Source organism: Diabrotica undecimpunctata, chromosome 3, assembly GCF_040954645.1.
Source record: "Diabrotica undecimpunctata isolate CICGRU chromosome 3, icDiaUnde3, whole genome shotgun sequence".
Lineage (NCBI taxonomy): Eukaryota > Metazoa > Arthropoda > Insecta > Coleoptera > Chrysomelidae > Diabrotica > Diabrotica undecimpunctata.
Genome location: NC_092805.1, coordinates 80,393,247 through 80,407,067, shown reverse-complemented (window position 1 = coordinate 80,407,067; position 13,821 = coordinate 80,393,247). Strand labels below are relative to the sequence as shown.

Genomic DNA, 13,821 nt, shown 5'->3' with positions numbered 1-13,821 from the left:
GTCAACGGTGAATAAATCTTCTTCTTTTTTGTTACTAAACAAAAAAGAATGTTTAAACGAAATTTTATTTTTGGCAATATAATTGTCAAAAATAAAAATTTTATGTTGGCATTTATGACATTGAGGCTTATTTGTAATTGGTTGCTATTTTAACTTATAATTTATAATAATTATAATTATATTATTATAATTTATAAATTCAATTATTTTTGTATTAAAAAAAAATGTTTTCAAAATTATAAAAATTTTCAGAGACATTTATTGGATTAAAGCATTTTTATATTAATTATTTTGAAGATGTATTAGCAGTAATTTTTACTTACTAAACTAATTTTTATTTGGTAAGTTAACAAAAATTGTTTTTTCTTTTTAGTTCAACCTTGTAAGATATTTTGTCTTTTTTAGCTCTTGATAATAATTGTAAACACAGTTGAAAGCTCGAGATTAAAAAAATAGTTAACCAATAGCCCTTTTATTGACTCCAACCCATCCACAACAGTTATATATATATATATATATATATATATATATATATATATATATATATATATATATATATATATATATATATATATATATATATATATATATATATAAGAAGACCAACAAAAATTACAGATGCTATCCAAAAGATTGCCATGTTAAAATGGAACTGGCAGGACACATCTAAAGCATTGAAGACAACCGTTGGACGAAGCGAATTATTAAATGACGACCAAGAGCAAATAAGAGAAGTAGAGGCAGACCTCAAACTGAATGAACTGATGATATGGATGAGCGAATGGCTGGTCATGAATGGATGCAAATAACAACAAACAGAAATGAATGGACACACCTAAAGAAGTTATGGTATGTGATGCAATTTTATATAGAAGCAGATTTTCAGTAATATTCGTTAAAAAATATGAATTCTCAGGACTACGTCCATAGTATTCTAAAAGCAGTTACAGTAAATATTATTTTCAGTAACTAGAGAAAGCAATTTTTTAACAGTATAACCCAAGATGTCATACGAGAGTTGTTCTTCCTGAATTAATAATGGATATGTGTTTCTTAAGGCATACAGTTGATGTTACTTACGACTTATGTTACCCAAAAAGAAATTCATCATCTTATTCGATGTATGCTTCGGAGATACTTTAAGTAGAACTGCCAGGAATAAATTTCTAAAAAACATGCTTTAATCAAACCAAAATATTTGTTGTCTACTTTAGTCAAGGTGCACTGGACAGTCTAAACTCACGAGTCCGTAACAGCTTGGAACTGCAAAAAGCAACTGTCGAAGAATCACAAAATAACTGTAATGTTAACAAAGGAGTTACTATTACTTTTATCAAATTTACACCACTCTATGTTATACTAAAAAGCCGAGAGGGTAAAGGAAAAAGGTATAATCATAGGTGGTCTAATTCTAGCTAGTTACACTAGATAAAGTAACACATATGCGAAAATGCGGAAGATACAGCTAAATATATTATTTGTAACAGCAGGGAAATTGTTCGCCAATGCCATGACTATCTAGAATAGATCTTTTTAGTCGACAATGTAAAAAACGTATCTCCTAAACAAATAATAAGGTTTCTGAGAAGCCTTGATCTTTTGGACTAACCTAAGATATAGAGTATACAAAAAAGTCGAGATTTCCACACCATGTCTATGATGACCCTTTTGAAATCTTCAATCACGAATGCTTCGGAGATTTGAGAAATATACTAACTTCGGGAAGACTTCGACTTGTTATTAAAATTTTAAGACAAACAGTACAAAAAATATTTTAAAGTTTATATTTAGTGTTATATTTTTCAATTCACAATACAACCCATACGTTAAAACATATTTTATTCAATTTTGAATATGTGTGTCATTCCTCTCATATATCTTTAATGTGACACCAAGGGACTGTGTATATTATTAAAAATGTATTAGCATTTAAAATATAAACTTAGTAATAGAATATGTTTAAACATAACGAAATACTTACAAAAGTAGTTGCTACGTTTTCAGGAAATTCCTTAGCTATAATAGCAAAGCTAGCTGTCAAAAACGCTGCATTTCCTAATGCTGCTAATATCCTTATTATAAAACTGAGTATAATAAAAGGATATCTGTCTTCAATTTTGTCCAATAATCTGAAAAATTAAAAAAAGAAATGAATATCATATCCGAAGAGTATGAAGAAAATATGCATCATGTTGTAACCATATATGAGGGCTAGACAAAAGATTAAAGGTATACAGGGTGTTTCGCGACGAGCTTACACTATCTATATATTGGAAAGTAGTTACACGATATTTATGAATATTGGGTTATATATTGAGTTATGACAAACTAAAAACAAATATTTTAACAGACATTCCACTTCCGGTTAAACCAGAGTTAAGCAGCATCTTTGCTATTATAATAGAATGCCCTGTATGTTACTACATTTTTAGATTCTGTGTAAGGTTCTAAATAAAATTTGTATGATGTATTTTAGGTCAAAACTTCATATTTTTAAGTTATTCATCTATTTCAAAAATTTTGCCAGATGGAGACAACTTTTTTCCCTTTCCCGTTCTCTTTTTACTTGTCTAACTAAAGTATTCGTTTTATTTATGATTCGTTGATATTGGTTGTATGCCTGTTGTGTTTTTTGTATTTTCTATTGTAAAACGGCTTTCTTCTTTTCTTTTCATGTTGTCTTCACTTCCTCTCTAATGGGATTTTCTTTTTTGATATGTTAGTGTTTATTACTTTCTTCCCTCCACGTGATTCTGTTGCTGCGTTAATTATGTTATTTTTGAGTTTTTCTTAGCTTTCCTCAATGTTACCGTTTTCTTATATTTTATTTTCAGCAATCTTCGCTGATATTATTTTTTAGATAAGTATTCTGTGGATTCCGTATTTAGTCTTTCGACTCTGATTTTTGTTTGTGCTGGCGCCGCTCACTTGGGTGGTTTTCCAACTCAGTTTGCTTATTCTAATTTGGATGTAGACCAATAAGTCAAAACATGTATTTAGTTTCCTTTCATGTAATTATAACCTTCCTTTTTTCATTATTTTTGGCGAAGAAGGCCATTACTCCTTTTGCCTTAGTTTATATTATTTTCTCGCAATAATCTTTCATTATGTTTCAGACGTTCTTCCACATCTCTTTGTTTTCAGAATAAAGTAAACAATTGGAAAAATATTTGTTACGACGGGCAGAGTAAAAGGTTACTCTATTACTTTACATTTATCATAATTTTTTTTTAATTAAAGACTAAGCATTTTCTATTTTGCAGTGGTGGAAGATCAACATTACGATTTTGCAATCCTGTAATGTGATGTAAATATCTTTTAAAGTTTCTAATTTACTATGTTAAACCAACTCCCTATTTTTCTGAGACAAGGAATTAGAAGGATCTTTTTACTAATTCGGCAGAAGACAATAAAATGTCTCTTATGTGGATGCCAATATTATGAAAGGTGAAAAGAATGAACTAACAAACTTATTGACAAAAGCATGCTACAGAAAAACCTTGGAAAGCTCAGAACCGTTTCATGACGTCATGAAAGATTCCTTGAGGGATAAAAATAAGGTTCAAAAGTAAAGGAAAATGGTCATAACAACACATCTAGAACCATGCATTGGCAAAATCATATGAAGAAGTTTATTAGCAATATCATCTAGTTTATTCTTACCAGAAGGTAGGTAAAAGCAAAAACACATGTGAGGCACTTATACACCGGCAAAACAAGACAATTAAGACACATCATTAAAGAAAGTTGCTGGCTTTTATAAAGAACGTATAACTTATAGTGAAGTTTAATTAACGGAAATTGTTTGATACAAAGATCTTACGACCAACTCTTACATAAAAACATTCTTGTGATATTCCAATAAATAATTTATGTGATCTGTACATGATAATTTTACGTAGATGTCAAATGATCAAAATTATCACCTTAATTATGTATCAAATTATTTATTGTATACATAGTTTGCCAAGCATAAAAATCTGATAGAACAAAGGATGTGTAATTAGAACATAATCTCAATTTAAACTTTAGTTATTTATTTAAAACTAGACGATACTATAAAGTAAACAAAAGCTGCATACGCATATAAACATATTGATCGTTTGAAATAATTTTAATAAATATAATGTAAATAATAATACTTACCCAAACAATATGGCACATACACCAATCGTGTAGCCTCCAACATTAAACATAAGTTTAGGTCCAATTCTATTCAGGTTTGCTCCATATATAGGACTAATCAAGAACACCACAAACTCAAAAATTCCGAACACCAATCCATACTCTGTCGCTGTGCAATGCTTACTTTCAGCCTAGAAATAAAAAATAAGAAATACATTTGTGGTGACTTTGGAAACATAAATAGACGCTTTTCCTAATTTCGTAAGACCTAGTCGCTGCATCGTAGTGGAAGTTAGCTTGAATATTTAGAACTTTATATGAAATTGTAGGAAGGAAAGAAAAAAGTCGTCACTTAAATATCGTAAAAGAGGTAAATATCCCCAATACACTCAAGAATAATTTTTAGTTATTAGTGGACGTTGCTGCTTTTTGCGTAGGTATCATTTAGCATGTACCTAACAAATATATCAATATAGACCGCAAAATATTTTATGTTTTCCGAAAGGAGCTTTTAAATTCTACAGACCAAATAAAAGTCAAGTAAAAACATAAATTTAAATATAAAGTTTGGCTTAGTTTCGATACACTGCATACTTAACAACCGTGATTCGCGATTACTGGGGGATACAGTCTTAACTTTGTGAACCAGAATATTATCTCCTTTATTGTGGAATGTAGTCATGCATTAATTATTAGCTAAATGACAGACATCATGTCTTAGGCTATGCGTGTCCAGCCCATCTTAATCTCTACACCTTCAAAGTTATGTCTTTGACGCCATAAACCATTGTCATTTACGACCCCAAAGATCTTTTTAAAGTATTTTTCTCTCAAATAATACTTGAATTCGTCTCTCGTCATTTTGGAAGAAAGTCCATGTGTCAGCCCCATATATCAACACCGGTTCTATTAAGGTCTGGTAATCTTGTCTTTACTGTACGTTTTAGGTTTTTATTTCTCAGATGTTTTTAAAGACCATGGATATACTGTACTTCTTTCTGTTCACTACAATAATAGAGGAATAGGGTCAGTTAGTTATTCTTCTACTTTTACTTTTATTGTGTTGTTTTGGCAGATATTTTTGATCGTTTTGATTATTCCTAGACTGCCTTTTCCAAGGCAATATTTAAGAGGAGGCACTCTAGCGCGTCTCCCTGCCTTGGACCTTTATTAATATTAAAGAACGTACGTGTTTTCTCCTTGAATTCTAACACACCAGCTCAGCGGCGGCTCGTGGCCTAAAAAAGTGGTGAAGATGAGGAAAGCTTGCCGGAGCCAAAAGGAGTTTTGGTACCTAATTCGCGTCCAAATCTCATTAAAAATTCGTTAAAAAATAGAGTTTAGGGCCCTAATAACTTGAAAACAGTTTTTTAGGGCACTTATACTAGATACGATATGTTCTACTTGCTTGGGGTATTTTAGTTCTGAACCTTGACATTTCATTGGGGGTTTTTTGGCGATTAAAACACCTCGCCTGCTAAACGGAGTCTCTAATATATTACACACCAAGTCATTAATGGGATTTATGTCTGTCTAAAATTATTTTTGTTCAAACGAAATCCACGAGAACACTTTATATCCGAAATCCGAAACAAACCACAGAGAAATGTATTAATAAAGTGCACTAAACAAATAAACTTAATACTGTGACTAAACTAAACTTATAAATACTATATTATACACTATACTATATAAAAAATATCTATATAATAGACTAAATTTCAAAATATTGTCGCTGCAAATACTAAATAGGTATCCATGCAACTAGTGGCCAGTGCGTGAAGACGAATAAGATATTTTTCAACGGCACTGCACTTGCTTTTTTTCTCAACTATCACTAGGGACAAGCTGACGTCACATTGCCATGGCAACCGTGAACGCTAATGCAGATGAATTTCGCATTTCAAAAATAATCTTCACCGACCTATTCCTGAATCATACGCACTACACAGCAAGTGACACAGGTCAGGACTTGACCGTCAAGTACCTACCTAACCGATAATAAAGTTAGCTGCCTTTTTTAATTTTTAGATTAATTAAAAGAGAATAAATAATTGATTTCAGAATTTAGATATATTAATGTTGCTTTTATTTTTTATTTATTTGTCTCAATTTAATTATATTTTTTTGGTGAACCTCACCTTCACCTACTTCACCTGGCGAGCCGCCGCTGCACCAGCTTACGTTTTGCAATGGTACTTATACAGAAGTAAAAAACTTCAAAATTTGTATATTGGTATAAAAAAATGTAATTTAAAACTTGTTAAAAGTGTCGTCCAAAATTTATAAGTGCATAAAGTTTTCGATCTAGCTCAGATCATCCTCAGTGACTTCTTTTGTTACTTGAAGCTAACACTAAAATTGTAGCGATACAGACCAACTCGGTTTAACTGACAAGAACCACGTGTTCAAGTTGAGCAAAGAAACATGTTGCTCAACAAGTATTAAAATCTTCAACCATTGTCATCGACCTAGGGTCGCATTATAATTTAAATTTAAATATGTAAAACCATATATTGATGTCTACGCTGCAATTTAAGTGCAAGCTTCAAGTACCAAAAAAAAGGCACTAAGGATGATCTGAGCTAGATCGAAAACGTTATGCATCTATAAATTTTGGACGACACTTTTAACAAGTTTTAAAGTAAATATTTTTATACCAATATACAAATTTTAAAGTTTTTTACTTCTGTATAAGTTTTTTAACTATGGTATACAGCCAACTACTAAGATTTTCCCCTTAATTTTTATATTAACTAACTTAGTTGCCATTCCAAAGTCTACCATTACATTATATATAGTGTAGCTCGTCTAACACTGTCATAGGCTGCTTTGAAGTCGACGATTGTATGTGAAGTGTATCTATATTATATTCTAGCGACTTTCCTAACAGGCTCTAACAGGCTCTTCTGCAAAGACAAGGAAGATTATACATATGATGGAATAGGTTTCCTATTTAACAAGAAGAGGAAATCACAAATTCAAATAATTCATAGCATCTCGGACAGGATAACATGCATGATCTTAAAACGAAATTTACAAACCAGAATAAAGATTGTGCATGTTTATGCTCTAACTGAAAAAGCATTGAGAATAAAATAAATACTTTTTACGACGACCTTAAAAAAGCTATGGATGACAACAAGGAATCTATAATAATAATAATATTGGAAGATTTTAATGCCAAAATTAGAAGAAAAATTGGAGATTCCGAAAATAAGATTGCAAATTTCGGATTTGGCACAAAAAACGCAAGAGAAAAAAAAAACATAAAATTCCTGAAAGAAGAAAACATATATGCTATAAATACCTTTTACAAAAAGAAATTCAACAGAAAGTGGACATGGATCGCACCTGAAAAAATTACCAAAAGTGAAATAAACTGTTTTCTCTTAAACAAAAAAAAAAAAAAAAGAATATTTGAAGACGTGATAACAATAAACAAAAGAACAAGTGATAATGACCATCGTATAGTTAAAACGAAAATAAATATTTATTAAACATAAAAGAAGAGAAAAAAATTACTTCTAAAAAAAGTAACGCGGATAGAAGCCTTCAAACACATGAAGAGGAAATCCGAAAGGGCTTAGCGGGTAAGTTCAAATCAGGTTCTTCACATAATCAAGACCAAATTAACGATATTAACACAAATTTAAATAAAAACCTTTTCGAAGCCGGACTACAGGTCGCAAAGGAAACAAAAACTAAAAAAGACAAAATAAGAAACGAAACTAAACAACTAACGAAGTCAAGAACCAGCGGAAAACGACCGCCATATTCAAGCATACGTAGAACTTAATAGAGCATCTTAAAAGAATTAAAACGCAACGTAAAAAAATGGAAGGGGAACTTAATAGAGCAAAAATAACAGAGGCCTAAATGTCTGAAACCAACACTCAGTCTCCAAAATATGATCAAAATTAAAGACACCAATAATAACGCAGAAATAAACAAATATAAAATATCAAAGATAGTCTAAGTCTTCTACAAAATCTTAGAGCTTGCAAAGCCAGTCTATTAAATCAATAAAGGAGAACGTCAAAAGAAAAATAAAACACGTGAGATCAGAGGTACTACCAAATATAGAGGGATTTGAAACAAAAAGCACTTTAAGAGAGCCAAAAAATAATAAAACTCCAGGACACGACGGAATAATTGCTGAGCTCTTGAAAACAAGCAAGACAGTAACAATCCTTATACTAGCAGAGCTATTTAATAGATGTCTCCATAATAGCAAAATCCTTAAAGACTGGAAAGAAAATCTAGTAATACTCTTACACAAAAAAGGGCAAAAATATCGTTACTCAGTCAAGTATACAAACTGGTTATACGAATTATTTACAATTGATTGACTTACAAAATGGATAATTACCAACCAGTTAAACAGGCTATCTTTCGCAAAGAATATAGTACATCAGACCATCTTGTGACAATGAGAACACTGACAAAGAAGGCAACGAAGTACCGACTACCTGTATTTCTTGCCTTCGTAGACTATGAAAAGGCATTTGATAGTATTCAAGATATATGCTATAGAATAAGCTATTAATATATGAGATATAGGCAACTAATACATAATATATATGAAAACGCAACTATAATACTATAACTAGATGAAAATATAAATCCCATCCCCATTAAGAGAGGAGTTAAACAAGGCGACGTAATATCTCCAAAGCGTTTTAATTTAGCTCTAGAAGACGTCTTTAAAACTACAAATTGGACAACGTATGGCATCAAGGGTAATGCAACAAGTTAAACCACCTCAGATTCGCTGGAGACATCGTGATTATAGCACCTTCGAGAAATTACAAATTATGATAAAGGAACTGAAAATGAATATGACAAAAACAAAAACAATGACAAACATAGGCAAGCTCACACGTATAATTATAAATGGCAGTGAGATAGCAACAAGTCAAGGAATATATCTATCCAGGTCGAATTCTGAAATTTGACAAAGAGATTCAAGATTCAAAATTCAAGATTCAAGATTCAAGATTCAAGATTCAAGATTCAAGATTCAAGATTCAAGATTCAAGATTCAAGATTCAAGATTCAAGATTCAAGATTCAAGATTCAAGATTCAAGATTCAAGATTCAAGATTCAAGATTCAAGATTCAAGATTCAAGATTCAAGATTCAAGATTCAAGATTCAAGATTCAAGATTCAAGATTCAAGATTCAAGATTCAAGATTCAAGATTCAAGATTCAAGATTCAAGATTCAAGATTCAAGATTCAAGATTCAAGATTCAAGATTCAAGATTCAAGATTCAAGATTCAAGATTCAAGATTCAAGATTCAAGATTCAAGATTCAAGATTCAAGATTCAAGATTCAAGATTCAAGATTCAAGATTCAAGATTCAACATTCAAGATTCAAGATTCAAGATTCAAGATTCAAGATTCAAGATTCAAGATTCAAGATTCAAGATTCAAGATTCAAGATTCAAGATTCAAGATTCAAGATTCAAGATTCAAGATTCAAGATTCAAGATTCAAGATTCAAGATTCAAGATTCAAGATTCAAGATTCAAGATTCAAGATTCAAGATTCAAGATTCAAGATTCAACATTCAACATTCAAGATTCAAGATTTATTTAACTACGTTTACAAATTTTACATTTGTTTGTAGCAAGTCAATTATATGTATAAGTAAAATAGATAATAGACAACATACACAAAATACAATGGGAGATGAAAATACATTAATGCGCATAACATAAAATAGAACATAAAATATGCAAAATAAGACATATACCAACATAGTGAGTACATCCATGTTCATGTTACTGCCTTGAAGTGATCAAAGTATTCACTAACAGAGTCAAAGCAAATCTCAAAAGGTATCTTTTCAGATTTACTTTAAATTTATTCATCGATAGTTGTTTTAAATCCTTCGGTAGGATATTGTATATATTGTTACGATAAATTCTGACCCAAAACCGTAAATATATTTATTACTAATATTTTCATTCATTCACGTATTTTTTAGGTAATGCCTACCTGACACACGATGGGTCCCCCTTTGTAATAAAAACATAACAGTTCGAACCTTCTGGAGACAAGCCGATTTAACCATACCGGTTCTGAGAACAATTCGCCGCTCTGTCTAGAAGGCCTTTCAGCAAAACAGCGGTCTATGTTCGATGTGTTTCGAGAAACAACTGTTTTCATTCTCGAATAACAGGACTTTATATTTATAGAGGAATTTTGGTTATGGAGGGACAGTTAATAAAGAAGATTCGCGCTCGCGATATTATTATTACGCTCGCCTACTAATAAATTATTGTATATGTAGTGATAAATAAACTTATATAAATTATCGTGCCTTTTAATAAATTAAAGTAGGAACAATATAATAAATTAGTAAAGACATTATAAATTAAAGACATAACAATTAATAAATTCACAACAAATGGTGCCAGAAGTGAGATCGAACATAAATTAGACTTATAATAATAATACAAGTGAATATAAAATAAATTGTGAAAATGGCTACGATTTATGAGCTGACAGTGACTAATTTAAGAAGACATCTTGAAGACAGAGAATTAGCTTCCACCGGAAAAAAGGCTGAGTTAGTCCAACGACTAAAGAACGCTTTGCTAGAAGAAGGACTAGATCCAGAGACTTATATATTTGAAGATGCTGCCCTTTCGTCGATTTCGAAAGTTTCTGGTGACATCGCATCATTAGAGAACAAAGTTTCTGGCGATATTTCGAAAGTTTCCGGCGACATCGCATCATTAGAGAACAAAGTTTCCGGTGACATCGCATCATTGGAGAACAAAGTTTCTGGCGATATTTCGAAAGTTTCCGGCGACATCGCCTCATTAGAAAACAAAGTTTCTAACGAGATTTCTTCTCTGGAAAGTAAAGTTTCTGCTAACATCTCTAAAGTAACTTCCGAGATGTCTGCCCTCGACGATAGAATGTCTTCGCTAAAAAACCAAGTTGCTGCCGATATGTCGGCCTTCGAAGAAAAGATTAAAGAGATGGAAAGGAAGATGGAGGAAACAGGGACAGCAGAGAGAGGAAACAATCCAATTACAGTGGAGACAAAAGAAGAAGAGACGAAATGTAAGTTGGAAACACGGCCGAAATTTGAAGGAAGTGGAGGTTCTGTCCATGTGAAAGTCCCAACTTTCGATGGAAAATCGTCATGGAACAACTACATGAAACAGTTCGAATCAGCCGCAAGAGCAAATGGATGGTCTGAAAAAGAAAAGGCGGTAAACCTGACTATCGCTCTTCGAGGAGATGCCTTAGATGTGCTTCAGACCATAGCCGTAGAGGAGACCGATGATTTCGAACAACTGAAGAAGAGGTTAAATATGCGATATGGCCACGAACATTTGGAGCATGTATATCAGTCGCAGCTTAAAAATCGTAGACAGAAGAAAGATGAGGCTCTTCAAGAATATGAGGTAGATATTGCCAGATTAGTACGATATGCTTATCCAACAGCTCCCGAAGACATGATGGAAAAATTGGCCGTTCAAACGTTTATTGATGGTCTTCGTGATCATGAAATGCAGAGAACACTACGATTAGCTCGTCACAAGACGCTGGTTGATGTCTTATCCGCCGCCCTCGAATACGAGTCAGCTACACAGGCCTCTGGCGGGTACAGTAAAGTTAGGACTGTAAAAGAGGAAGGAGATGAAGATAAACTTGACCAGCTCGTTAATATGATGAAAAGCATGACAAATAAGAAAACGAAGATCATCAGATGCTGGAATTGTGGCGAAATAGGACACGTACGAAGCTCCTGTAAGTACCCTAGGTACGACGCAAATCAAGAAACGCACCATCAGGAAAACTAGAACGGGTCAGCCTTAGGGGGCAGCTTCGACCCAAAACTTTTCCAAAGACCCTCTCATACTAATAGCTTCTTTGAAATGTCGTGAAGATAGTGTATATGTAGATGGAGACATAAATGGTAAAAAGCATACGTTGTTGGTGGATACCGAAACGACCAGAACCATTATACGCCCGACAGTTATAAACAGCCGAAAGAAACTGTTACCAACGAGGTTATGACTTCGGACCGCTACAGGTGAAAATGCCAACATTCATGGAGAAATCCAGGTACAATTGGGAATTGGGGCAGAAAAGTTTGTCCATACTGTTATAGTTGCTGACATCGAAGAGGATGTTATATTAGGAATGGACGTAATGAATATGCATGGATTCCAATTGGATTTTAAGAATAAGGTAATCAAAGTTGGCAACGAGGAGGTATTTCTCCATCCACATAATGACAACACTGTGCAAGCAGCCATTACAGAAGATACAGTCGTGCCTGCGAGAAGCGAAACGATCATAGTAGCGCGACTACAGGGAATTGTAGACGAAGGGAGACCTGTTATGATGGAGCCTTGGAACCACGACGATGAGGTTGGCCGTGGAATCATAATTGGAAAGGAATTGGTGACTTTGGCTAAGGAAATTCCTGTGAGGCTTATCAATGTCAATGACTACCCAGTGACAATCAAGAAAGAGACAAAAGTAGGAACTTGTGTACCTGTGACATCCATAATCCGTCAGGCGACAACATCTGATAATTCCAACGACAAATTCGACCAAATGATTGCAGTTGCAGGACAGTCTCTAAACCAGATGGAGAAAAGGAAATTAAGGGAATTTCTTCGGCAGTATCGTGATATTTTCGTACCGAAAGGAGGAAAAACGGGAAGAACTACCGTTGTTAAGCATAAAATTAATACTGGTAATGCTAAGCCAATTCGTCAAACAGCTCGACGATTACCACAGGCAAAAAGAGAGGAAGCTGAAACGATTGTTCAGGAAATGAAGAAAGACGGGGTGATAGAACCTTCTACGAGCCCATGGGTCTCTCCGGTGGTCCTGGTTAAGAAGAAAGACGGAACGACGAGGTTCTGTGTGGATTACCGTTTGCTGAACAACGTTACCAAGAAGGATAGTTATCCTCTGCCTCGGATCGATGACACATTGGACACATTGGCTGGAAGTAAATTGTTTTCTACCTTGGATTTGAAGTCTGGATACTGGCAGGTAGAAATGGACCCAGTAGATAAAGAAAAGACAGCCTTCACCACAGGATCTGGATTGTGGCAATTCAACGTTATGCCATTTGGACTCTGTAATGCTCCTGCGACATTTGAGAGGCTTATGGAAAATGTGTTGAGAGGGTTATCTAGGAAAACATGCCTGGTTTATTTAGATGACATAATCGTCTTGGGGGAGACATTCGAAGATCATTTGAGGAATTTAGAAAACGTTTTTAATCGACTTAAAGCTGCCCAATTGATGCTAAACCCCAAGAAGTGCCAGCTATTTCAAGGTAAAGTCAATTATCTGGGTCATATAGTCAGTAAAGAAGGAGTGGCCGTGGATAAGGGAAAAATCGATTCTATTAAGGAATGGCCAAAACCAACTGACAAACATCAAGTGAGAAGTTTTCTTGGACTATGTACTTACTACCGGAGGTTTATTAAGAAGTTTGCAGATATCGCTAAGCCATTAACGCGACTTACAGAGGAAGCAAGAGAATACCGCTGGGATATACCCTTCAGCGAATTCGGGAACGGTTTTATTGGATGAACAGTTTCGACGATGTAAAAGACTGGTGTAAGAAATGTACTATTTGTGCCACGAGTAACGGGCCTTACCGAAAAAGGAGAGCTCCTATGAGACAATATAATGTTGGA

At 33.5% G+C, this 13,821-nt stretch overlaps 1 protein-coding gene across 1 annotated transcript in view; it reads right to left on the bottom strand.

The window, feature by feature from the left end:
• Positions 1 to 13,821, bottom strand: part of LOC140436948 (MFS-type transporter SLC18B1-like) — a 70,640-nt gene that overhangs the window by 52,723 nt on the left and 4,096 nt on the right. Inside the window, exons 2-3 of the mRNA XM_072526130.1 lie at positions 4,147 to 4,316; positions 1,982 to 2,129 (exon numbers count right to left, since the gene is read on the bottom strand). Coding sequence (XP_072382231.1) covers positions 1,982 to 2,129; positions 4,147 to 4,316 — 318 coding nt within the window. The remainder of the gene's footprint in view (positions 1 to 1,981; positions 2,130 to 4,146; positions 4,317 to 13,821) is intronic.